Source organism: Peromyscus leucopus, chromosome 7, assembly GCF_004664715.2.
Source record: "Peromyscus leucopus breed LL Stock chromosome 7, UCI_PerLeu_2.1, whole genome shotgun sequence".
NCBI lineage: Eukaryota > Metazoa > Chordata > Mammalia > Rodentia > Cricetidae > Peromyscus > Peromyscus leucopus.
This window is the reverse complement of record NC_051069.1, coordinates 33,467,105-33,494,553: the sequence shown is the minus strand read 5'-3', so window position 1 is coordinate 33,494,553 and position 27,449 is coordinate 33,467,105. Positions and strand designations below refer to the sequence as shown.

The 27,449-nt window shown below is 39.2% G+C and overlaps 2 protein-coding genes and 1 pseudogene across 2 annotated transcripts; 1 reads left to right on the top strand and 2 right to left on the bottom strand.

Annotated features, from left to right (window-relative positions):
• Positions 1-1,475: 1,475 nt before the first annotated feature.
• On the bottom strand, positions 1,476-2,420 carry LOC114691273 (putative olfactory receptor 10D4). Its single transcript, XM_028866536.1, has one exon. It carries the CDS (start codon positions 2,418-2,420, stop codon positions 1,476-1,478), a length of 945 nt encoding a protein of 314 aa, XP_028722369.1.
• Positions 2,421-16,076: 13,656 nt separating this feature from the next.
• LOC114691228 lies at positions 16,077-17,857 on the bottom strand (annotated as a pseudogene).
• An 8,229-nt stretch (positions 17,858-26,086) lies between these two features.
• LOC114691274 (olfactory receptor 10G7) lies at positions 26,087-27,022 on the top strand. Its single transcript, XM_028866537.1, has one exon. The coding sequence runs from the start codon at positions 26,087-26,089 to the stop codon at positions 27,020-27,022; it is 936 nt and encodes a 311-aa protein (XP_028722370.1).
• The last annotated feature ends 427 nt before the right edge of the window (positions 27,023-27,449 follow it).

Genomic DNA, 27,449 nt, shown 5'->3' with positions numbered 1-27,449 from the left:
CCATCTAAGCCACCTCCAGTCTTCCTGACCACCTTTGACCATCTAAAACAATAAATTCTTTTCTAAGCTGTCAACTTCTGTAGTAAATTGTTGGAATATGATAAGCATCAAATACCATGCCATAGAGAGAGCAGGGAACCCAAGAACTTCCAAATGATGGAAATTAAGCCAGCTATGGCCGACAATGTAGTGACATACACAAGACAGTTAGTAAACCATGTGACTTATATTTGCTTGATTTATATAACGGAAAGAACTACCCATTCCATGTCCTCATTACACCAATTGGGTGGAGATTTTAAGTTAATTGGGTAACTTACAACAAAATGATTGAATGAATATTACTTCAGAGTGGCAATGGCCTGAAATTATTGTCTCAAGATTGCTTGTCTCTCTAGATATTACCTGGAGTCCTGCCTTGCTCTGCTTTCTATGGTGTCATTATTATGCCAATTGCCCTGTACTCAGCTCTCTGGTAAATATGGAGATACAGTGAGGATTATACTAGATACTACACAAAAGTAATGCAGACAATGAATGATATGTAGAGAAGGGTTAACGTAAAACCTCCACCCAACTGGTCATTATATGAAACTGATGATCTTGCAGTTCTCCTAATGAGACAGGCGAGGGTTTCGTTACAGGTCCAAAAGCACCAGCAGTGAACAGTTCTTTGTTCATAGCTTCTCCCATTGTAAAATGAGTGTACATAGAATCTATCTATTATGACACTGTGAGTCTTTTAGTCAATGAATGTAAAATATTTCAAACATTGTCATATACAAATTAAGAGGAATTCCAATGTCAATTGTTATTCTAAGTTTTTGAGTAGATGACTCTATAATAAGAGCTATGGTTTTGAAATTAATGTAATGTGAAATTCTAAATGATGAAACAACCCCAAAATAAAGAATTAATGTTGTTATTGCTTTAATTTTAGTTAGTTACATATATAGTGCTTTTCCAGAACAAAGAATGCCTAAAATGTATAGAAAAATCTGGCTCAAAAATATTTTATGAATTTACAGTCTCTATTCTGACACTTTGAAACATTGCTCAATGGCCACTTTTTCTCTTGAGAGATAAAGAACCATGAACAAAACACAATTTCTCTGGATGCAAAAAAATAGGGGAATGGAGCTAGAAAGGAAGAAATAGCACAGTGTGTAGGTTCCATTAAAAACATGAAGTAGAATCAGGCCATTTCGTGATAACCAACTGAAATGGTTCAAACAGGCACAGAGTACCTGGAGCAGAAAAGATATATCGCTTTAGCAAACTGAAAATGGAGAAAGTACAGGCATAATCTAAAGAGCATTGCTGAAGATATAAATCTGAAAGTCAGGACATCCACACCAATTCAATGACATAACTGTTAAGACTCTTCTAAAGGAAGAGATATAGAGGCAGCGGGCTGGAAGCAGCCAATTTAAAAAAAAAAAAAAAAAAAAAAAAAACCTCAGAAAGAATTTCTCCTATTCCTTATACCCTAAAGGCTGGGCCGCTCGAGTCATCACCTTCTTCAGGGCTAATTTCACATCCTTGTTCCTCAAGGTGTAAATCAAAGGATTCAAGGAAGGGGTGACAACATTGTTAAACACCTGGACAACAGAATCCAGCCAGGGACTAGAAGCTGGTCTGAGATAAACAAGAATCACAGGACCATAGACCAAGATGATGGATGTCAGGTGGGCACTGCAGGTGGAGAAGGCTCTGCGCCTGCCTTCCGAAGAACGAATCTTCAAGATGGAAATGACAATACGAGTGTAAGAAGCAAGAATGAGAAGAAAACACGTGAGTGCAACAACGCCCACATTGGTAAAACTCACAGTCTGTGCTAGAGAGGTGTCTGCACATGCCAGCGACAACACCACAGGGATGTCACAGAAGAAACTGTCCACCTCATTGGGGCCACAGTAGGGTAACTTAAAGATAAGAAATGTGAGGATGCTCCCATGTACAAAGCCCCCCAGCCAAGTGCCCACTGTGAGGCGGGTACACAGCCTGTGGTTCATGATGACTGTGTATCTCATAGGGTGACAAATAGCCACAAAGCGATCATAGGCCATCACTGTATATAGGAAGCATTCAGTGCCACCCAGTGTATGGTAAAAGAAAACCTGGGAGACACAGCCCTGGTATGAGATGGTGTGGCTCTGCCCCACTAGGCAGTCCAGCATCTTAGGAGAATTCACAGAAGGGAAGAGTATGTCAAACACTGCCAGGTTCCCCAGGAAGAAATACATGGGGGTGTGGAGGTTGGGGGAAGCCAGGATGGTGAGGAAGATCAGCAGGTTCCCCAGCAAGGCGAAGACATAGAAGACCAGGAACAGGACAAAGAGCATGTTCTCTAGTCCTTCGCTGTTAGAGATTCCCAGCAGGATGAACTTTGTCACAGAGGTGTAGTTCCTCATGCTCATGGCACAAACAGGCCTGGAAAGGTAAAGTAATGTTGTCCACGAGTAACTGAGAACAGCTCCCTGACCGAGGGATTCCTATCCAAGGCAGTGGCTGCAAACAAAACAAAACCAGTGAGTGAAAAGGGATCAGAGATGAATCTGCCCTTGACATTCAGTTAAGTGTTGTGACACATTGGGCCTCAGTGTCCTCATGTGTTAAATTATATAAGGGAATAGTTCATCTTTATATTTTCAACTGTCTTAAAGAAATCAACACTTGTCACCAATTCTGTTTACTGTCTTCCAGTCTGGCCTAACATCAAATAAACTGGCATAATTCACATTGTACTGTCTTATCAACAAAAACTTTCTTCCCAGAAAGGATCCCATATTTACACAGCCAACTCAATCTGTAATTAGACTACCTAGTCTAATATGTGCATAAAATTGTGATTTCAAACATAAACTCATACTTTCCTTCCTAAAATATTTTAAATTTTTATTAGAGGATTTTATACTTTAGCATTGTACATTCATCATTTCCAGTCCTTGTCTCCCCCTCTAGCTCTTCCTGTGTTCCCCCCAATATTTTGTAGTTTTGCTTTTAGTCATTCTTCATTTACATCCAAGAGAAAAGCAAACAATTCACATTTCAACCCACTAGTACACAGACAGGAAGTGCACTGAGTCAAAGGTATTACACAGTGCAAGAAATCCCTATGTTCTAACACATAATTCTCTCCCCTCAGGGTTTCTTTCTATAGGACACAGAACAATGCCTATTATGTTGCTTTATTGATGGAAATACATACTCCATAAGACTGAATAACAAATTTCATCACATTTTCTGAAATCTCACTTTCTTTTATGTTTCCAGTTAGATCTTAACCTTCAATATATTGGACAAAATACAACTTCTTATATCTGCTACAATGAGTATTATTGAGGGGAAGTAACCTAATAAACCATCCATGTTGCTTCATAGTACTCTAGTGTATATTATTACAAGTTTAGCCTTGGTAAAAGCTTGTGTTGTGCGGTGTGCAGAAATCTCAATAATTACTGTCAATAATGAAGGGGGCTGATCTTTGGATCACTGCTAATCTCAATGAAGAGCCAGGTCCTGACTGAAGCTAGTCCTTATCAACCTGTAGAAATAAACTGAGACTTTACAAAAGATACAAAATTATTTCCCACATAAAATGCTATTCTAGCAAGCATTGGTTTACAGAATAGCAACAAATCTTTTGCAACTCTCCACCTGAGAGGTGCTTAAAATCTAGAATATATAACATATTCATACAAACAAGTTATACAATGAATAAATGCTCAAATAAACAAATTGAACAGACAACTTTCAGAATAACAAAAATGAACAAAAAATGAATAAGTAGCCAACATTTTTAAGTATCAAGGATATGCCAATCAAACTACATTGAGATCCCATCTTTCCCCAGTCAGCATAGTTATGAATAAGAATACAAATGACAAGGAATGCTAATAAGGTTATGCAGGAAGAGGACCCTTATGCCCTGCTGCAGGAAATGTAAATCAGCTTGGTCACTGTGGAGGTTCCTTTAAAGACTAAAACAATCTACCATATAACAGAAAAGCAAACAGAGAACTGTTTAGGGAGATGAACAGGGCCAGTGGGAAGGGTAAGAGGAGAGTAATGGGAGGGGGCAAAGATGAGCAGTTTATAACTCTCTGTGTGTGTGTGTGTGTGTGTGTGTGTGTGTGTACATGCGTGCGTGCGTGCATGCGTGCGTGCGTGCGTGCATGCATGCGTGCGTGCATGTCTGTGTGTGTGTGTGTGAAAACATCATACAACAATGTTAATTACACAATAAAACATATTCTGGAGTCCAGTAGTCAACTCAATTTCACACATATCATGTCTTCCTACTTGAAAAAAAAAATGTATCTTCTTTTGAAGAACTCATTGTGGTTGGTTTGCTATCAGAGGCCCACACCTGTAATTCCAGCCCTTGGGGTGCTGAAGCAAGAAGATTTCAAATTTAGAATCAGCCTGAGCTACACAGTAACACTCTTGGAGTCAGCCTGAGCTACACAGTAACACTCTGTTACGAATAAATAAGCAATAAAACAAATCCATTATTTACCATTCAGCCTTGACCTAGAAGCTGTCTGCTACCTCTGGAACTTGAAGCTCCTTCCTTCTGTCAAAAGAAAATGGATTTTTTTAAATAAGCTTCTTTGTGAAGACAGAAGATGAGATGCTTGCATTAGTCTTTCTCACTAATGAGAGTACACACAAGAAAGTTACTTTCAACAAATAAACCTTGTGCTTGTAACACTGAGTGATATTGTAAAAACAGAAAAACTGTAGGTGTTATAAAACTGTAATTACAAATGGATATTAAAATGTGGGTAGCATTTTAAACTGTTTTTATTTACAAAAGGGTGTTAGTTCATGAGTTGGGTTTTCAAAATAGGTCTTGTTATGTCCTCAAACCTTTCCCTGAATTCATAGTTCTGCGTTAACCTCCCCCATAGCTGGAGCAACAGGCAGGTACTCCCTAGGAACCTAGTCTACTTACATGTTGTGTGACTGGCACATCAAAACTGTGTGTTTGTGGGGTCTGATTACTATTGAAGGTCGTAGAGCAAGGCACACAGGCCAGGAAAAATGTTATTTCCCTCAGATTCTAAACATGTTATTAACGTGCCAGCAGAAATAGAAGGTCACTGTGGACACTAAAAGCTCATAAACTCTCTCTTTATCTGAACTGTTTCTAGGTCAAGAGCCAAGTACACAATGGTGGATGGCACAGGTGTCTCCTGCATATTGCATTGGGCAGGTGCAAACATCACATCACCTCACTAAATCCTCATCTCCTCTGGTCTAACTCAATATTGCACCTCCATGCATACTCTTCTCAAGAAAAAATCTGATGTCCATCCACTGGAAACATATTCCTGACCAGCTCTCCTTCAGCTTGGGAGAGTCAGATGAGAATGTACTAGGTATCCATCTCAGATAATTCAAACCTGCTAGACCATCTCAGGGAAACAGATGAGGTTGTCATTTTCTACAAAAAGGGTAATCAACTCTGATTTCTAAAGCTTTTGAGTTCAACTATCACCATATTCACTGCACTGAACTTTTTCTCTTGGTATTTGTTGTCTGTGAACAAATTCATGTAAGATAATTATGTTATGTAAGATGAATACTTATGTAAGATACTACTTATGTAAGATGAATAGAAGTTAACAGGGGAAATTATTTCTAATTTTATAATTGAAAACTAAGATTCCCAAACAATGAATCTAACGTATCTCCTTCTTTGTCTCCCACTTTTCCCTAATAGCCATTCTACACACATACACACACACACACACACACACACACACACACACACACACACACACACCACTTCATTCCCAAAGTGTCTGCTTTCTATGCTTTGTCTGTGAGAGCTCGGTAATCCATTACAGAATCTGGTCACATGTAAAAGTGCTCTGCAGTCCTCTGTTTCTCCTCCTTCCATTGCTTACATAGGTCAAATGACCAGACACAGGCTGTGTTCCTGTAATACAGAGGAGAATAAAATAAAAAAGAGCCATGTAAGCAGAGCAAGAGTAACAAGCGAAAACAGGAAGCACTCTAACCACATACCAGCTGATCGAAAATACATAGAGATGTTTTTCCTAAAGTCTTTAGGGTAGAAGAATGTGTTTCTAATCCAAAGTTTTATTTTGCATAAGCTAGAATAGCATGGAGGCAAGATGTTGCATCTTCTCCTTTTGAATTAAAGACATTGATTATACACAATCCTGCTATTAATATGGCTTCAAATGTCTGACTTCATAATGCTTTCAAGCTGCAGAGTATTATTGTACATGATTTCTTTTGAGACAATGTCCCCAATGGCTCTATCCCTAGATGAAAGAAGTGTGAAGGAAAATGGGGCATAATTATAGGCTCCCATCTTTTGCCTTATACTGTTTCCATTCCCCTTTTCATAATTTTATAATTTGATACATTAATAATGGAAGTACTATAAAAATGCATGTTTTTCTTTTTATAGAAATATGCAGTGAATTATTATATATAGTCATACTACCACCAATAGCACAGCAGAACTCATCTACTTATATTCAGTACCTATTTATCAATATGGTACCATTAAGAATGAGTATTATCGCCGGGCGGTGGTGGCGCATGCCTTTAATCCCAGCACTTGGGAGGCAGAGCCAGGAGGATCTCTGTGAGTTCAAGGCCAGCCTGGGCTACCAAGTGAGTTCCAGGAAAAGGCACAAAGCTACACAGAGAAACCCTGTCTCGAAAAACCAAAAAAAGAAAAAAAAAAAAAGAATGAGTATTATCAAACAGACCAAGGAAAATAGGTGATAGAAAGGATATTTAAAAAAGAGAAACTTTGTGCATTGTTAGAAATGTAAGTTATTATAGCTGTTATAAAAAAGCACTTTGTAGGGTTATCAAAAAATGAAAAATAGGACTACCATGTGATCTGGCAATCTCATTCACAGGTGTATAAACAAAGGAAGAAAAGTTTATGTCAAGGGTGTATCTGCCCTCCCATGTCCATTGTGTCACTATATATCATCAATTAAAGGAAATGTGATATATATATATATAAGTCATATATATATATATGACTAATTCTTGTTGATTTAAAAAAGTAATAATGTGCTGGGCAGTGGTGGCACACGCCTTTAATCCCAGTACTTGGGAGGCAGAGCCAGGCGGATCTCTGTGAGTTTGAGGCCAGCCTGGGCTACCAAGTGAGTTCCAGGAAAGGCACAAAGCTACGCAGAGAAACCCTGTCTCCAAAAACTAAAAAAACAAAACAAAAAAAAGTAATAATGTATGTGACAACATGGATGGAAGTAAAGATCATTATGTAAGGTGAAATAAGCCAGGCACTAAGAGACAAGTATTGCATTGGTTCATTCATATGTGAGGCATTCAGACGTCAATCTCAAAGAGTCAAGTGTTATTTGCTTTTTTTGTTTGTTTGTTTGATTTTTCGAGACAAGGTTTCTCTGTGTAGCTTTGCACCTTTCCTGGATCTCGCTCTGTAGACCAGGCTGGCCTCGAACTCACAAAGATCCGCCTGCCTCTGCCTCCCGAGTGCTGGAAAGTGTTATTTGCAATAAGCCAGGAGAGACAAGAGAAGATATAAGAGTCAAAGAAGTCTAAGAGTTAGAGAGAGTAAAAGAGTCTGGTGTGCTGGTGCACCACAGTAAGATAACTGGATAAGAAAATTAATTGCTTAACATTTCAAAGGGCTAGTAGAAAATAATCTGGAAGTTTTCACCATAAAGAAAAATAGGTATGTTCACCATGATTAAACATTATGTAACATGCATATTCATCAAAACATTGCACAGTACCCATTAATATGCAATTTTGTATTTTGTGTATCAATTACAAACATTTTTAAACTTAAAAATTGAATTTGTTCATAATTAATAAAAAGTAGTAGGTCTGTAAATACACTTTTTTACTGACGGCCACACAAGCTCATACACTTATTAAAACTGTTGGCTGGCCTGCCTTTGGAATAAAGAAGGTATAAAATGTGACAAGGGCTTCAGAGTTTAAATAATCTTAACAACATTGTTATAATCATTGTCTTGGATAGGTGTAGAAAAGACACAGAATAGACCTTCCTGTCGCAATTTGAATTAATAATTACCATATTTCAATAAACTTTCCTATCACATTGTTAAAGACACTTTCATTTCTTACTTGCACCTTTTTTACATATTGCTTTCTTAAAATAGAAGATAGCTTTCGAAAATACAAATAATTAGCTTCAAGTGTTTATTTCAAAAGTCAATCATAGTAATTGAATTTGAATTTTAGTCTACATGAGTTTAAAACTTATGCTCAACTCTAAGGAAATAGAAAATATTTTCAGCCTTAACTTTGAAAACAGTAACATGTTTAGTTATTAATTCTTATCCACTATATTATTATGTAACTTTGCTTTCTAAAAGAGAGATTATTTTTAATACTGTATCTATTTAGCAAAATAATAATAGTGAGTTTTCCTACAGGAGCTATAATCTATCTAGCCATGGGTTCCTGGCCTGAAAATGTTTCCAGGTGTGGATTTCATCTTGTGGAGTATTATTGAAATAAAATCAGTGATTTATTATTCCCATCATGTTCACTCCACTACTGCACTAATGGTCATGTTTTTCCAGAGCAGTAATTTTTGTAGGTCACAGTGTTCATAGCTGGGTAAAATTAGTCTACTTTTACCCCATATATCCAGCACTTTGAAAGCTAGCCAGAAAGGATGAAGCTTCCAGGTCAGTACCATCTCAATTTCTCCATGTTCTGTGACTCAAGTATATATTGTCTTCAGCAGGAGAGTCTTACTGACAACTTTTGAAGGCAACCAATACCATTTGCAATAGCCTGGATTGTTGGGAGGTCTATGGTACCTCACTGGTCAAAAATCCAAAGACACATAACCTATTCCTGAGGCTGGGTTTTTAATTTGTTAGTCTGTGGGGTCAAGTATGGGTATCATTGTCGTGTTATATGGTAACTCCATTTTGCCCCTTTTTATGTGTGTGTGTCTATGTTCCATATATGTGCAAACTCTTATAAAAGTATTTCTCTTAACAACCTCTTTTTTTAAGTAGAAATATCACAAGTATTTCAAAAAGCTTTGCTAGCATATAGTTTATAATACCATAAAAATAATCCATTTTCAACATAGATTGAGAGATACCTTAGCATCAACATGGACTACAAGTTTGCCTCAGTGATTGAGGTTGAAGACCCATCAAGAAAGATTCCCAACATCAACACGGGGCCTCCACATGAAAACACACACATGTGTGCACCACACATACACATACAAAAGGAAAGAAGAAAAATAAAGAATCCACAGTACTGAATTTATAGTCAATGCATACTTATAAATCTGCACAACCTAACTGGAAAAGTATTTCCTTCACACTGACCAACCTCACTCCCATTTGCAATCCTTCAGACCTCCAGCTTCAGGCAATCATGAATGTAATCAGACTTTCTGTGAAATGCTAGTTCCCAAATAATGACACAGAGACCTTTTATTAAATATAAAAGCTTGGCCCTAGCTTAGGCTTGTTCCCAACTAGCTCTTAAACTTAAATTACTTATTTATGTTAATCTACATTTTGCCACATGGCTCATTACCTCTTTTCAGTACCAAACATCAGATTTCCTCCATGTCTGGCTGGTATATCCCCCACGCCAGATTCTTCCCACTGTTTCTATCTCTGCCCAGAAGTCCCACCTATCATCTCTTGCCTAGCTATTGACCATTCAGTTCTTTATTAAAGCAATCAGAAGGTTCCTTAGGCAGGCAAGGAAGGACAGAGACACATCTTTACACAATGTGATCAGATATTCCGCAACACACCAATTTACTCTCACCTTTGCATACTTGCATTTTAAGGAATTATTTTATGTGGAATTATAAAATATGTGCTTCTTTGAGCTGACTTCTTTAATCTTGTTTTTGCATATATAGAACCAGTATGTTGTTTTGCTGTTGATGGTGGGTAATTTCCATTTGTGTTTCCTGGACCATATGCTAACACTGTAATTCCATTTCTAGGTCCCTCAGACATTCTTGGTACAAACTTAGAACCATTTGTTAATTTCAAAATCATTGTCAACATCTAGTCAGGAAGGAATTATTTTGAATTGTTATATTATGTATTAAGCAGTTACATGAGTGATTGTAGAAAATAACATGTGTATCATTTATTATCCAGTTCCAGCTCATCATCTCAATTTCTTCTCTCTGGATCACTATAAAAAACAACACTGAGTTAGGAAAAATCAGCCCAACAGTAATGTAATGTATAACTTATAAACATCTCTTTTTCAGTTGCTCTTATTATAATTATGTTTTGAAATTTTTTTCTAAGTAATTCTAAGAAACTAATCCAGATCTAATAATTACTACCCCGACACATTTATGTTATTGCACAGAGAGAGAGAGACAGAGACAGAGAGACAGTAATAAGCCTGTTTACCTGTTTTGTCTTTACAATTTCCCAGAGCAGGAGTTCTTGGCAAAACCCTGAGCCATTAAATAATGTGACACAAGAGCTGGAAATGGTGTCATTTGTTACAGTTTTGTTTCTCGGTCTCAAAGCCTTCAGGCATTAATCAAGTTTCCTCTGCAAGTGTTTTGATTGTCGGCCAGCCAGAATGAAGCAGGTTCATAGCCCAAGCCCATTGCTTACCAAGACTTATGTGTAGTTCAGGTAAAGAATTTACAAATGTGTTATTTGTGCATTATATAGATTGAAACTAATAATGAATTATAAAGACGGATATGTTACTGTGCCCACAAGCACACACATATTAGCAAGGCCCTATAATTTACTCTGTGTAAACATGAACTGTAGAATCCATTCCGAGGAGGCTTCTTTGAGGACATAAAGTTAAGGCCAAATGAAATGGATTATTATACTCAAATATTTCCTTTCTAACTCACTTTCACTTTAGTCTTTCCTTCACTATATTAGTGTACTTTCCGTGAGGCAGCATGCACAGGGCCTGCATGGGTCTGCATCAGATTCTCTGAGTGTATATTACAGCTTTCAGTTCAGCGTTTTAATGGGACTCCTGGGTGGGTGAATGAGTGGATCTCTGATTCTTATGCCTTCTCTTAGGCTCTTGTGCTTATACTGGTTTACCTTGTCCAATTTTGATGTGATGGTTTTTTTTTTAATTTATTTTACAACACCATTCAGTTCAACATAATAGCTACAGATTCCCCTGTTCTCCCCCTCTCGCCCCCCTCCCCCAAGCCCACCCTCCATTCCCACCTCCTCCAGATCAAGGTCTCCCCCGAGGACTGGGGTCGACTTGGTAGACTCAGTCCAGGATGGTTTTTTGTGGTGGTAATCTAATTGTACAGAATTATTATTTTGATTGTATGTTAATAAATAAAGTTGTCTGGGGGTCAGAGCTATTAGAGCCATAGCAAGAGTGTGGCGGTGGTGGCACACGCCTTTAATCCCATAGATATCTGTGTGTTCAGGGTCAGAGCTATTAGAGCCATAGCAAGAGTGTGGCGGTGGTGGCACACGCCTTTAATCCCATAAGATCTCTGTGTGTTCAGGGATACAGCCAGCATTGGAGACATATGCCTTTAAGACCTAGGGGGCTGTACATTCAGACAGTGACGAGGCAGTCATGTGTTTGGGTTTACAACCAATGAGAAGGCAGAACAACATACTATAAAAAAACAAACCGACAGGAAGTAGGTCTCTCTTTTTGCGAAGCTGGGACAGCAGAAGGAAGGGTGAGATTTAGCTCTGAGCTCTGACCTCTCGGCTTTCTCTTTTACATTGTTTCTGTGTTTCTTATTTAATAAGACGGTTGGTTACATCTACAGTTTTTGTTTTATCTTAGTATCTTTTTTGATAGTCTCTTGGAAGCCTGTTCTTTCCTAATGAGAGACAGTAAGGGAGGCGGACCCAAATGAGAGGGGAGGTAAGGAGAAACTGGGAGGAGTACAAGGAGGGGAAAATTTATTTGGCTATATTTTATAAAAAAACAATCTATAGTCAATAAAAATAGGGGGGAAAGAAATATCTCCACTATCATGTATCTCTCCCTAGAACAGTAGCTATGTACTCTCTGTCCAGTACCCACTTGTTTTTTATTGTTAACATGTTTTCAAAGAATAATTTATAAGTAATAAAATTTACCTACTTAAAATGGAAAGTTGAAATATATTGAGAACATTCATAGTTTCCTGCAAACATTGCCCAGCCCCAGAGCATTTGCAACATCATCAGGGTTCCTCGTGCCCACGAGCAGTCAGTTCTTGCTCTATCTTCCCCAAAAAGCACCAGCCTTTCTGAGTCAACATAGATGTGTCTTTTCTAGACATTCATATAAGCAAAATAGTACAGTACCAGTTGGACAGAGCCTTTGAGATTGTCATAACATTGTCAAGATTCATCTATGATATAGATAAAACATAAAAATAAGGTATCATTTTTTATTAAGAAAATTTTTATTCCTTTTACATACCAACCACAGATTCCCCCTCTCTTCCCTCATCCCTGCTCCCCAGCTTTTCCATTCCCAACCCAACCCCATTCCCTCCTCTGACAAGGTAAGATCTCCCATGAAGGGTCAGCAGAGCCTGGTACATTCAGTTGAGGCATGTCCAAGCCCCTCCCCCTGCATCAAGGCTGAGCAAGGTGTCTCACCATAGGTAGTGGGCTCCAAAAAGCCAGCTCATGAACCAGAGATGGATCCTGATCCTACTGCCTGGGAGCCCCTTAAGCAGGTCAAACTACACAACTGTCTTGCGTATGTAAAGGGTCCTAGTTCAGTCCCATGGACGCTCCACAGCTGTTGGTCTAAAGTTCATGAGTTCCTACTAGTTTGGCTTGGTTGTCTCTGTAGGTTTCCTCATCACGATCTTCATGCCTCTTGCGCATAGAATCCCTCTTCTCTCTCTTCGACTGGAATCCTGGAGCTCAGCCTGGTGCTTGGCTATGGATCTCTGTATCTGCTCCCATCAGTTACTTTGTGATGACAGTTAGGGTATTTACTGATCTGACTATTGGGGTAAGCCAGTTCAGGCACCCTCTCCACTATTGCTAGTAGTCTAAGCTGGGGTCATCCTTGTGGATTCCTGGGAACTTCCCTCGCACCCAGTTTCTCCCTATCCCCATGATGTTACCCCCTATCATGGTATCTCTTTCATTGCTCTTCCACTCCATCCCTGTTCCAGCTCGACCATCCCATTCCCTTATGTTCTTATACCTGCTGTGGGATGTTCTGTATGTCCTGTGGGAGCCCTTCTTGGGTTCTTTGTGGCGTTACCCAGCAGGTCCGTATAGAGGATGATTAGGACCATGGGCCTGAGTGCAGGTGTTTGAGATGGTCTGCACTTGGCTGTGCTGGGGGATGGTCTGTATGTCAAGTTGCTCTGATTGGTCAATAAATAAAACCTGATCGGCCGTGGCTAGGCAGGAAAGATAGGCGGGACTAGCAGAGAGGAGAAATAGAAGGACAGAAAGGCAGAAGGAAACGCTGCAGCCGCCGCAATGACCAGAGACGCTGCAGCCGCCGCCATGACCAGCAGCATGTGAAGACGCTGGTGGGCCACGAGCCACGTGGCAAGATATAGATTTCTGGAAATGGGTTACTTGGAGATATAAGAAAAGTTAGCAAGAATGGGTGACTTAAAGATATAAGAAAAGTTAGCAAGAATGGGTTACTTAAAGATATAAGAAAAGTTAGCAAGAAGCCTGCCACGGCCATACAGTTTGAAAGCAATATAAGTCTCTGTGTTTACTTGGTTGGGTCTGAGCGGCTGTGGGACTGGCGGGTGACAGAGATTTGTCCTGACTGTGGGCAAGGCAGGAAAACTCAAGCTACATATACCCTATCGCCTACTCTCTATTGCCCCACCTCACCCATGGTTTACTCACGAAGATTTCATCTATTTCCCCTTCTTAGAGCGATCCATGTGCCCCTCTTAGGATCCTCCTTCTTAGCTAGCTTTTCTGGAGTTGTAGTATGGTTATCCTTTGCTTTACATCTAGTATCCACTTATGAGTGGGTACACACCATGTTTGTCTTTGTGAGTCTGGGTTACCTCACTCGGGATGATATTTTCTAGTTCCACCCATTTGCCTGCAAATTTCAAGATGTCATTGTTTTTTATTGCTGAGTAGTACTCCATTGTGTATATGTGCCACATTTTATTTATTCATTCTTGGGTTGAGGAGCAGTTAGGTTGTTTCCAGGTTCTGGCTATTACAAATAATGCTGTTATGAACATAACAGCATTATTTTGAGCATGTGTCCCTATGTTATGATTGAGCATTCCTGGGGTATATGCTCAAGAGTGGTATAGCTGGGTCTTGAGGTAGATTGATTCCCAATTTTCTGAGAAACTGTCATGCTGATTTCCAAAGTGAGTATGTAAGTTTACACTCCCACCAACAGTGGAGGAGTGTTCCCCTTGCTCCACATCCTCTCCAACATAAGCTTTCATCAGTGTTTTTTTTTTTTTATTTTAGCCAGTCTGACAGGTATAAGATGGTATCTCAGAGTTGTTTTGATTTTGCTGTCTAGTTTCTTGAGTTCTTCATATATTTTGGAGATCAGCCCTCAGTCAGATATGGGGTTGGCAAAGATCTTTTCCCATTCTGTAGGCTGCCAATTTGTCTTATTTCCATGTCATTTGCTTTACAGAAGCTTTTCAGTTTCAGGAGGTCCCATTTATTAATTGTTTCTCTCAGTGTCTGAGCTACTGTGTTATATTTAGGAAGTGATCTCCTGTGCCAATGCAGTCAAGACTACTTCCCCCTTTCTCTTATATCACTTTCAGTGTAACTGGATTTATGTTGAGGTCTTTGACCCACTTGGATTTGAGTTTTGTGCATGGCAACAGATATGGATCTATTTTCAATCTTCTACATGTTGACATCCAGTTATACCAACACCATTTGTTGAGGGTACTTTCTTTTTCCATTGTACAGGTTTGGCTTCTTTGTCAAAAATCAGGTGTTCATAGGTGTGTGGATTAATGTCAGGGTCTTCAGTTTGATTCCATTGGTCCACATGTTGGTTTTTATGCAATACCAAGCTGTTTTTATTACTATAGCTCTATAGTAGAGCTTGAAGTCAGGGATGGTGATGCCTCCAGAGGCTGCTTTATTGCACAGGATTAGTTTATCCTGGGTTTTTTGTTTTTCCACATGAAGTTGAGTATTGTTCCTTCCAGGTCTGTGAAGAACTGTGTTGGGATTTTGATGGGGATGGGATTGAATCTGTAGATTGTTTTTGATAAGATTGCCATTTTTACTATGTTAATTACCTATCCATGAGCATGGGAGATCTTTCCATTTTCTGATATCTTCTTCAATTTCTTTATTTGGAGACAAAATAGTTGTCATACGGGGCTTTTACTTGCTTAGTTAGGGTTACCCCAAGGTATTTTATATTACTTGTGGATATTGTAAAGGGTGATGTTTCTTTTCTGATTTCTTTCTCAGCTCATTTACCATTTGTATATAGGAGAGCTACTGATTTTTTTGAGTTAATCTTGTATTCTGCCATAGTACTGAAGGTGTTTATCAGCTATAGGAGTTTCCTGGTGGAATTTTGGGGGTCACTTATATATACCATCATATCATCCTCAAATAGTAAAAGTTTGACTTCTTCCTTTCCAATTTGTATCCCCTTGATCTCCTTTTGTTGTCTTATTGCTCTAGCTAGAACTTGAGTACTATACTGAATAAATATTGGGGTAGTGGACAGCCTTGTCTTGTTCCTGATTTTAGTAGAATCACTTTCAAGTTTCTCTCCATTTAATTTAATGTTGGCTGTTGACTTGCTGTAAATTGTCTTTATTATGTTTAGGTATGTTTCTTGTATTCCTGATCTCTCCAAGACCTTTATCATGAAGGGGTGTTGAATTTTGTCAGAGGCTTTTTCAGGATCTCATGAGATAGTCATGTGTTTTTTGTTTTTTTTTTGTTCAGTTTTGTTTTTATGGTATATTACATTGACAGATCTTCATATGTTGAACCATCCTTGCATCTCTGGGGTGAAGACTACTTGGTCATGGTGGACTATTTTTTCATGTGTTCTTGGATTCAGTTTGCCAGTAAACAATAAGGTATCTTTAACTGCTAAATAATATTACGTTTTAAGATAATACCCAGTTTAATGTATCCAGAAAGAATGGTAAAACATACAATCTGTTCTAGCGAGGTGTCTGCACATGCCACAAACAACACAGAAGAAACTGTCCACTTCATTGAGGACACAATAAGATAACAAAGATAAGAAATGTGAGGATGCTCCCATGTACAAAGTGCCCCTCCCCTGCCAATTGCTCTCTGAGAAGCAGGTACAAACCCTGTGGTTCATGATGACTATGTATTACATATGTAACCAATGACCACAATTCAGTCATAGGCCTTCACTGTATATAGGAAACACTCAGTACCCAATACTACTTCTCCTTTTCATTGCCATATCCCATTAGCCAACTTGAGGGAGATGCACTGCTGGACCAGAGGCCACAAGGCCAAGAGAACTGCAGATAGGTAACCCTCTTGCAGACCTCCTCCACTCTTTCAGTACCCCACAAAAAAACACTATTCCCAATTCTCCCTCCCCTATTCATTACCCTGTACCAGCCTCCAGCTCAGGAAGAGACTCCCTGCTGAAGCAGAGGCCAAGCAATCCACCAGAACTCAAGCCCACAACTAAAACAGCGACCCCATACTCAACCACAGGCCACACAGGCTAGAACATCAGAAAGGAAACAGAACCCAAAAAATAAAACACCCATCCAGCAAAGACAAAGCCAGAAACTGGCACCTGACCTATAATCACAACAAACCCAGATGCCTAGACACCAGCGTAAGAACACACTCAACAACAGCAAAGGCAATATGTCACCAACAGTGCCCAGCTATCCTACCATATTCAGCAAGGCCTGAATATTCTAACACAGCTGAAGTGTAAGAAAAAGACCTTTGTGATTCTCCTTCTTCCTCAAGATCGTTGGCCACTAGTCCACGAAAGTGGAGGGAGCAGAAACTGGGAAGAGGGTTGGAACAGCTGTGGATACAATAGAGACAGCCTTCTGGGACATGACTTCAGTGAGACAACGCAACTTAATTCCAGAGTAGTCGAACTATGTAGGATTGGGAATGTAGCTGGGGAGTCACCTAGTTCACATTAAACAGCACACTCCTGTCATAAAGCTGGGTTAGTGGCAGCATGGCCCTGTGAAAATAGCTAGAGCCTGATACTTAACTGCCGTGTTGTCAGCAGGGGAAGAGCGTTTGCAGGGAGCTATGTCAAGGAGCTATGCCTGCATTCAGGCTTTGAGACAGTTTTCAGATAAGGTCAGTGCTCCGGGCCTAGAGACATTCTCCAGATAAAGGCAGGTAGAGAGCAAGAAATCTCACTGGAAAAAGAGTCGCTCCTGTTATTGAGCTTGGAGAGAGCTGCCAGGTCATGATAGACTGCAACCACTGACTAGCAGGACCTCCCAACAGACCTTAAAACCAACTTTATGAAGATGACAGACGTCTTTTAAAAAGAAGTGAATAAATCCCTTAAAGAAAGCCAAGAAAAAGCAGTTGAAACAAACATGATAAGAAGAGATGGAAGGCTCAGCTCTATAAGAGATGGTACAGTCCTGCCTCATTAAGCAGGGCATCATCTTGAGAGAAATCACTAATCAAAATATGTCAAACACTTCCAGGTTCTCCAGGAAGAAATACATGGGGATGTGAAGGTTGAGGGAAGCCAGGATGGTGAGGAAGATCAGCAGGTTCCCCAACAAGGCAAAGATATAGAAGACCAGGAACAGGACAAAGAGCATGTTCTCTAGCCCCTCAGTGCTGGAAACTCCCAGCAGGATGAACTCTGTCACAAAGATGTAGTTCCTCATGCTCATGGGACAGCAGGCCTGGAGAAGTAAAGCGATGTTGTCCATGAGTGACTGAGAACAGCTATCTAAGGCCGTGGCTGCAAATGGAATAAGGCCAGTGAGGGGAAGGGGACCAGTGACGAATCTGCCCTTGAATTCAAGTACTACTTCACATTCAGCCTCAGTTTCCCCAAAGAGGAATCTAGATGACAGAGTAGTTTGTAGTTGGTAAATATGTTACAGTAATCACCTCTTACCACAAATGTCTACCTCTGGTTTGTCAGGACTCATGCCTGCTACTTAATTTCTATGAGTTTTTCTGGGGGAAGGGGGTCAGGAGACAACTAAAGTTTAATATCAGACAACTCACAGTTTGTTCCTCGTTAATCAGCTACTCAGAAATGGGGTTTTCACCTAACCAGAAACTATACATATGTATAATTTTTAAATATTGTAATATATTTATATAAATGTATATTTAACTACTCTTCAAAATATTCTCTTCATTCATCACCATTTATATGTAATAGAAAAGTTTGCAATTTGTCAATTTTTTACTTATAATCCTCCCACACAGATACAAAAAGAGAATAGAGTCCAGGAGGAGCACTGTTCATGGGGATAGAAGTACCTTAACACCACCTGACATTCTGTCCTTAGGTTTTGCTTAGAAGCTATAGAACTCATTAATTGAAAATTGCAGTATCATTAATGTTACTTAAATGTAGCAACCAGTGTAAGTATTATATAATCCTAAAGACTAACTTGAATTGTGATTTCTGATCCCCAATTTCTTCTCAAATTTTGTACTACATTTTATTTTAATCCTTCATGTGGTGCCACGATATATAATTGACCTTACTTTTCTGTGATCATATTTATCTACAAGAAATAATCTGATAATTCTATTCACACTGTGTTATAAAATTGTTACTCTGATCATTTCCTGCTTTATTTCACTTTGACCTGTATAATCGCTTTCTCCCTGGATAAAAATCTCAGTAAGTGCCACTACTGTCAAGATGGAAGACATGGAGGAGGCAGGAATTCTGACTCTCATCCCTGTCCTCTGAGGAATAGCCAGACCCTCTGTGGTAATACCATGAGACCTGACCACAAATGTAGTCACAACAGACCAACACTTCTTGGCAGTGCAAAAGCAACTAAACCTCCTGCATGTAAGACAGAGGCAAAAGTGATAATGCAGCAGTAATAAATGTTGCAGACGGGATCACTACAAGATAAGAGATGAACTCTAAGGATCTGTGGGACTATTAACGAACAGAGTCAATCACACGGATTTTTAAAAAGTGCCATTCAGACTCTAAATTGTATTTTATTTTCATAAACTGTAAAAATTTTAAACTATTTTGTAAACTAGGAGTTACTAGAAGTTACTGAACTCTCCTTTTAATCTGTACCTTTTTGTTTCTAAATAAACTCACAATGCTAAGTGGTAGTTGTCTACGGCATACTGCTCTGGGTAAAGTCAAACATACAAGTTACCTAACTATACTTTCAAGATCCTTCTACTCATCTCCACAATACCTCCCCTGCACATCTCAAGAAAGCATCTGAAGCCATGACTTTAATCCCCACGCTTAGGAGGCAGAAGCAGGAGGATCTTTGCAAGTTCAAAGCCAGTCTGATCTACATAGTAAGTTCCGGCCAGTCATGGCTACATATTAAGACCGTACCTCCAGAAATAATAAAATGAAGTGTTAAAAGGATCTGATATCACTCCAGTGGAAAATAGCCGAAACAAGCTCTCATTCAGAATGAAGAATTCTTTGAAAAAGTACTGAATTTCTGTGGAGTTCCTTGTGATGTCCTTGATGTCCTGCTGTCTCCTACAATCCTTCCTCCCTCTCTTCAGCAGGATTCCCCGAACTCATCATAATGTTTGGCTGTGGGTCCCTTCATCTGTTTCCATCAGTTACTGGATGAAGGCTCTCTGATGACAATTGGAGTAGTCACTAATCTGATCACAGGAGATGGCCAGTTCAGGCTACATATCCACTATTGCTAGGAGTCTTAGCTGGGGTCATCCTTGTAGATTCCTGGGAGATTCCTTTGCATCGGGTTTCTACTGATTTTGATAATGCCCCCTCTTTCCAGTCATCTCTTTCAGTACTCTTCCCCTCTATCCATCCCTAACCTGATTTCTCAAGTTCCCATCTCAACCTGCCCCCAGTTCACCCAAGAAAGCTCTTCTCCCTTTCCCAGGGAGAATCATGCATCCCCCCTAGTTCCCTCCTTGTTACATAGCCTCTCCAGGTCTGTAGATTGTTATTTTTTTTATAGCTAATATCCACTTATGAGTAACTACATACCATGTTTGTCTTTCTGGGTCTGGGTTACCTCACGCAGGATGATTTTTGTTTTCTAGTCCCTTCCATTTGCTCTCAAATTTCCTGATGCCATTGTTTTTAACAACTAATCAGACTCATAGGAACTCACAGAGTCTGAACCAACAACCAGGGAGCCCTCTACATATATGTGACAGTTGTGCAGCTTGGTCTAGTTGTGGGACTCCTAACAATGGGAGCAGGGGCTGTCCCTAGTGCTTTGTTGGCTCTTGGGAACCTATTCCTCATACTAGATTGCCTTGTCTAGCCTAAATACAAGGGAAGACACTTAGTCTTACTGAAACTTGATATGCCATGCTTTTTTGATACCCATGAGAGGCCTGCCCCTTTCTGAACAGAGACTGAGGAGTGGATTGTGGGGGGGGGAGGAGAGGAGGGATGGGAAACTAAAATAAGTAGATAGATAGATAGATAGATAGATAGATAGATAGATAGGTAGATTGATAGATAGTGTTGAATTTCCATGAAAGCAGACTTCCAATAGAACTTTTTGAACTATCTCTCAAGAAACAAAGAGCCATTCTTTAGCAAAGATGGAATACTAGATGCTTCATTCAATTCAAATTCTAAAATGTTATTATAAACCTCTTATGAACCTTTGAATTTACTGTCAAAGCACTTATTAATAATTTTGAAAATTACTAACCCTTTGAAATAAGCTGGAAATATAACAAGGATGAGTGCATGGTCTGTGTCTTGGATTCAAAGGGAGAAAATGCAAATCTTGTCTTTAGCCTCTGTGCAGTCCCATCTTATCCAAAATAGGAGTTTGTCTTAGAAACACATCCTGCTACCCTAGAACCTTGATGAAACCCATCTTTCTTCCACATTAAATGTGTTCTCCTGAAGCTGGTACATGTCTGGAGTCTGGTTGCTTCTGCTAACCCTTGTTCTGCTTATATGACTCTCTCCCCCTTAGCCTATTCTGTCCTGTGAAGCATGCTTTGTCTTGTGGTAGTTTAACCTGCACAATCAAAGAGAGGAGAATCCTAGCATATGCAAGAGAATTCTTTTTTTTTTTTTTTTTTTTTTTGGTTTTTTGAGACAGGGTTTCTCTGTGTAGCTTTGCACCTTTCCTGGAACTCAATCTGTAGCCCAGATTGACCTCGAACTCACAGAGATCTGCCTGCCTCTGCCTCCCGAGTGCTGGGATTAAAGGTGTGTGCCACCACCACCCTGTGCAAGAGAATTCTTATACATGGAAAGTTCCAAGACCTATCAGTAAGTCCTCACTGAGGACACAATGGAGGGGAGACATGCTGGGAATAAAATTGTATGTGTGTGTATTAAGGGTGGTGGTGGTGGTGGTGTGTGTGTGTGTCTGTGTGTCTGTGTGTGTGTCTGTGTGTGTGTCTGTGTGTGTCTGTGTGTGTCTGTGTGTGTGTCTGTGTCTGTGTGTCTGTGTCTGTGTGTGTATCTGTGTTCACAAAACTTGCTTGTAAATGGAAGATTGAAAATGTGGAATCAGAAAGATTCTTTGTTTACAAATCCAGTCTTTCAGTTATAAAAATTAGAAATTACCTTTCCCTTCAACTCATCATGCATAAGCATTTCTATTCTCTCATTATTTAGTTCCCCAAGTCCCATGTGTAGAAAATTTGGCCCTTGATCAATGACACTATGTAGAGGTCAACATTTTAGAAGGCAGAGCCTAGTTTGAAGGAGGCAGTCACTAGGGGTGTGACCAGGAAGGGTATATTAGCACATGAACCACTCTTTTGCCTTCTCGCCATTTGAGGCGAGCAGTCACAACTGCTATTTCTTACCACAGAGATCAGCCATGTCACAGTCACAAAGCAATGAAATCATATGACCATAGAATATAATGTCTGAAACAATAAACAAAAGTAAATCTTCCCTCCTTTACAGTTTATCATCTTTGCTATTTTGTCCCAGCAATGGAAAGCTAATATAACATATCAATGTATAAATGGCTTCAAAATATAATGTTAAGTAACAGAAACTGTGTATGTTTTGATGCTGCCTTATAATTACACATATTAGATTTCAAAAATCTAATGAACATTTTAACTATATAAAATAACAATGCCTTGAAAAGAAACTGTAAATCACAATAAAGAACTCCTAAGAATGGATGAACAAAGACAAGTGAGATCAAAATGGAAACAAAAGGCAAGTGAAGATGAGGCACCCAATGATTGTTAGTTCATAATAAATATGAACTGTGTAGGTATGCTTATAAAATTTTATCCATATGCTTGTCATATGATTATATAAAGAAAGTGACAAAAATAGATATACTGCAGATTTTATATCCTGGTCCACACACTAACAGGGTTTATATTTAATCGACCAGCCCAAGTGAATAATAAACTGGACCAAATGCATACAAACAGGTGCTTTCAGATCTGGGAAAAGTGCAGACAACCGAAACTTCTGAGGAAGGAAAATTTAGGAGCTGAACACTTTTGTTTCAAAGAATGTTCTGGATTGTGGTGTCAGAGGTCCTACATAGAGAACAAGCAGACAGCATAATCATCTAAATAAATATCAATCTGATATATTATCTGAAATCAGTGAGTTTAACTGAACTGCAGGATACAATACTGAGATAAAACATCTATTATCTTTCTACATGCTAAAATTTTCACTTAAAATATCAAGACAGGAAAAATGATAAATCTGGGAATAGGAGCTAGGTCTGAGCACTGAAATCAATGCATTGTTGAGAGATATAAAAGGCATATGTGTGTCCATGGTTCAGACACAATGCTTATAAAATGTCCGTTCTCCCATAATTACTCTGTATGTTCAATGCAATGCTGACTAAAATCTAAACAGACCTGTTTGTAGAAATTAGAAAGCTGATTCCAAAATAACATAGAAGTGCAAAGAACACTGAACAGCAAAAGTTGTTGTTTAAAGACCAAACATTCAAGGAGGAACACTGGCAGAGCAAGTCCAGTGATGAAATGGTTGCTAAATACAGGCACGTGGAGTCCTGTACTTATCTACTCGTTTGCAGAGCATCAGAAGATGACACCATCACATGGGAATGGTCTGGGTGGTGTGGGGCATTATCTTACATAAAGTCTAAAAGCGAAGAATTATATTTAAGTTTAATTTTATTTATTTTTACCATCATCATTGTGTGGGTATTATGTGTATGAGAAGGTATACATGCCATACTGGACTTGTGGAGGTCAGAGGACAATTTTGGAGGCCAGTTCTCTTCACCTTCATGTAGGTCCTAGGGATCCAACTCAGGTTGCCAAGGTTGTATAGCAAGCATGTTACCTAATGAGCCATCTCACTTGCCTGAGTGCAGAATTCTTGATGATGCCTGGAGCTCTAGTTTGTTTATCACGTAGATTCTCACCACATTGTGAAGGAGAGCCCAAAAAATGGATAATTCTTTTCTTCTTGCTGAAAAGATCAAACTCATTCAATGCCGTCATTGAGATTCTCTTGATAGAAAACCTATACTGAATAGGATGTGCATCTCTCATGAGAATAAAATACCAAAACGGCTTGCATTTCATAACATAATATTGAAATATGTTAAGCAGAACTAAACTGCCAGTAATTTTTAAAATAAACTTTCTAAAAAATGTGGTGGTTTTATATAGATCAAATATGTCTTAATTTAAGTAGACACCCAATGTTAAAAAATTGAGTGTTCCGTTAGGTTTTCAGGAATGTTACTTTAAGGGGCTTCCAGTATTCAAAACTCTTCCACAGAGAGGCATATTACCCATCTATAGGTGCCAGCATTGCTTTTAGCACAGTGTGGGCTTTGGGTTGCTTTTTATTTTTATGAGAACTCTTTCCCTAGTAATTAAGACATGCATTAATTCCAGGAGGAAACATCTTCTTTTTCTTTAGTTTCATTAATTCATGTGAAAACAAACAAACAAACAAAAAGCACTTTCACATAAAAAATGCAAACATGTTTTAAACGTAAAGAAGTAATAAAGGCAGAAGTTCCAAAGAAATTTCTGAGCCAGCCAATGTGAGGTAACGTCGATTTCTGGACAGAAGCCCTGGAGAGGAGTGGTTTAATTAGTAAGCTGCGTCTCTAGGAACCACCACCTGAGTATTCCTGGAGCCTAGAAAAGTTAAAGATTCATCAAAGAGATTTGTAGCCGCGACAGAGAATTGCCCCCTAGGGCATAAAAGTCCTTATTTTCCACTTGTTAAATCACAGAAGAAATCTAGGATGAATATTAATCATTCCCTGCAGAAGTCTTGAAGATAGACTTTGATGGTTATTCATTACATTTTGGCAAAATAAAAAGGTCAAAAGAATGAGGGCCCATCAAAGCAGAACCTGCTTACACACATGAATTTGGCTAGAATTATCAACATTTATAATAATGTTGAAATATGCTTGCCTATGAAGAATCTAGGGCCAAAATATTATCTTCTGAAATATCAGCCCAATCTTAAACTCTATTTCAAAAGAGTCTTGTTTCTACAGTTTTTCTTCTTGTTTTTAAACCATGCAGGTGAATAACTGATACTTCTCATCAAGGATATGGAGCCTCTATAAACCTTAATACCTGCCTCATGATCCAAAAAGAACTCCACAATTGGTAAGCAGCCAAAATTGTCTAAACTCAACATTTCATTCCTGGCTGGTCACACTCGATATATTTAAAGCAGAAACTCTTGGATTCTTCAGTCTTCTTAAAGTCAGTTTACAATGCCTTAGTTGTGACTTAGCTAACACTGCATAGTTTAATAAAGGTCTGTTATATAATGCATCAGTCAATTAAGTACTTTTCCTGTGCACCATAGCATTATACCTCTGAAGAGAGAACACAGCACCAGCTGACTTCCACACAGGAAGGCTATCCATGAAAGCGAGGCAAAAATGACAAGTACAGAAGTATCATAATTACTGAGCAAGTGACACTCCTTTTTAATTGGCTAGGTCTAGATATCTGGCCAGATTTCTATTGAGGTTCTATGAATTTTCACTACCTTTTAAGTTTAACTGTATCATTTATGAGACACCAATCTGCTCTTTGAAGAAAAAAAATTGTCTTATCTCTGAAATAATAGATATCTTACAAACAAACAAAAATAATTTCAGACTGTGTATACAGTTGGTATGTTTAGATTTCATAGCAAAATATGTTATTATATTTAATTCAGACCTGATAGTCAAAGATGAGACATGACAACTTAAACACAATTTTTCATGAACATTTCAAAATGCACAGAGATCATTTGATCACACTTCCATAGAATGAACACTAGCTTAAATTCCTGGACCCAACCAGATCCAGCATTATTTCTGTGATAAATAAGAAAGGATGGAGGAAATGTGCTCTGACCATTACTGTACTAGTTTTTAGCTCTTCTTATGACCAGAAAGGCAGGAAACTAGAAAAAAGGCAGACTCTCTGTAATACAAAAAAAAAAAAAAGATTGCAGGCATGCACATTTGCTCCTGGTATCTTACCAGAGAGCATCTAGGAGGAAGGTTGCTGTCATTTTCTCATTCAAATGCAATTATTTAATGATCAAAGGGGGAGAATGAATGATTGGAGGTAGGTGTGTGTGTGTGTGTGTGTGTGTGTGTGTACGCACAAGCACCCACACATGTTAAAGGAAAGGAGATAAGGCTATTAGAATGAAGGTTGGTGCTGGGAGAAGTTTATCAGCTCTACTTATTGCTTGAACATGATCGTTCTAATTTTACAAAACCAAGAATCCTAATTTTGATCCTCTTGTTAAAAGTCAACCATTTCATGTAAATTTTACATTCTTTTCATATGGCTAACAGGGATATGGCTGGCATAAGCAAGCAATCATTCATTTGAACTGAATGTCTATATCAAATATAATAAGACAATTTACCGTCTGTGTTCTTCGTCAGTGAAAATTCAATGGCCATATTTCATATGAAGACATGTCAAACATGAGCCTAGTGACCACGTTCTTCCTCTCAGGTATTCCCCACCCACCAGTCCTGGACACCACGCTCTTTGCACTCTTCCTGGTGATTTACATTCTCACTGTGCTGGGCAACTTCCTTATCCTAATGGTGATCAGGGTGGATTCCCACCTCCACACACCCATGTACTACTTTCTCACCAACCTCTCCTTTATTGACATGTGGTTCTCCACAGTCACAGTGCCTAAAATGCTGATGACCTTGGTGTCCCCAGGGGGTGGGGCTATCTCCTTCTACAGCTGTGTGGCACAGCTCTACTCCTTCCACTTCCTGGGTAGCACCGAGTGTTTCCTCTACACAGTCATGTCCTATGATCGCTACCTGGCCATCAGTTACCCCCTCAGGTACAGCAGCATGATGAGTGGGAGAGTGTGTGCCCTCCTGGCTGCTGGCACCTGGCTCACTGGTTCTCTGCACTCCGCTGTCCAGACGTCGCTGACCTTCCGTTTGCCCTACTGTGGACCCAACCAGATCCAGCATTATTTCTGTGATGCTCCTCCCATCCTCAAGCTAGCTTGTGCAGACACCTCAGCCAATGAGATGGTCATCTTTGTAAACATTGGTGTGGTGGCCTCAGGCTGCTTTCTGCTGATTGGTCTGTCCTATGTGTCCATTGTCTGTTCCATCCTGAGGATCCGCACCTCAGAGGGCCGACACAGAGCTTTCCAGACCTGTGCCTCGCACTGCATCGTGGTCCTCTGCTTCTTTGGCCCTGGGATCTTCATCTACCTGAGGCCAGGCTCCAGGGATGCTGTGGATGGAGTTGTGGCCGTTTTCTACACTGTGCTGACACCCTTACTCAACCCTGTTGTGTACACCCTGAGGAACAAAGAAGTGAAGAAAGCCCTGTTGAAATTAAAATATGGATCAGTATTTACTCGGGGTAAATAATCAAGTAACAAATATGCTTAATGTCTTCAAAATCTCTGATCAAGGTATGCTTCCAATGTGGCTATGAGAATTTCAAAAGAGCACTTCAAATATCGAACCCTAACTTCTAATGAAGTAACTAATAATTTTTCACTCTTTGGTAAACACTTGTACGAATCCCAAAGAAAATCCCTGTGAGCATGGTCATCTCAGCAGAAGAGACACACTGCTGCTTTGCTTTGTGTTCTGAGAAAAACAACTTAATTTTACTACCTATGCAAATATTTTCAACAATTGCAATCCAGTGTCATATTCCTACAGTATGCTTTATTCAAATGAATCCCCTTCTTTGTGTATTTTATACACTTCATAATAAAAATTATATATAATACAGTACACTAAAAAACACAGTATGCTTATGAAGAAATTGACATATTAGGAAACACTT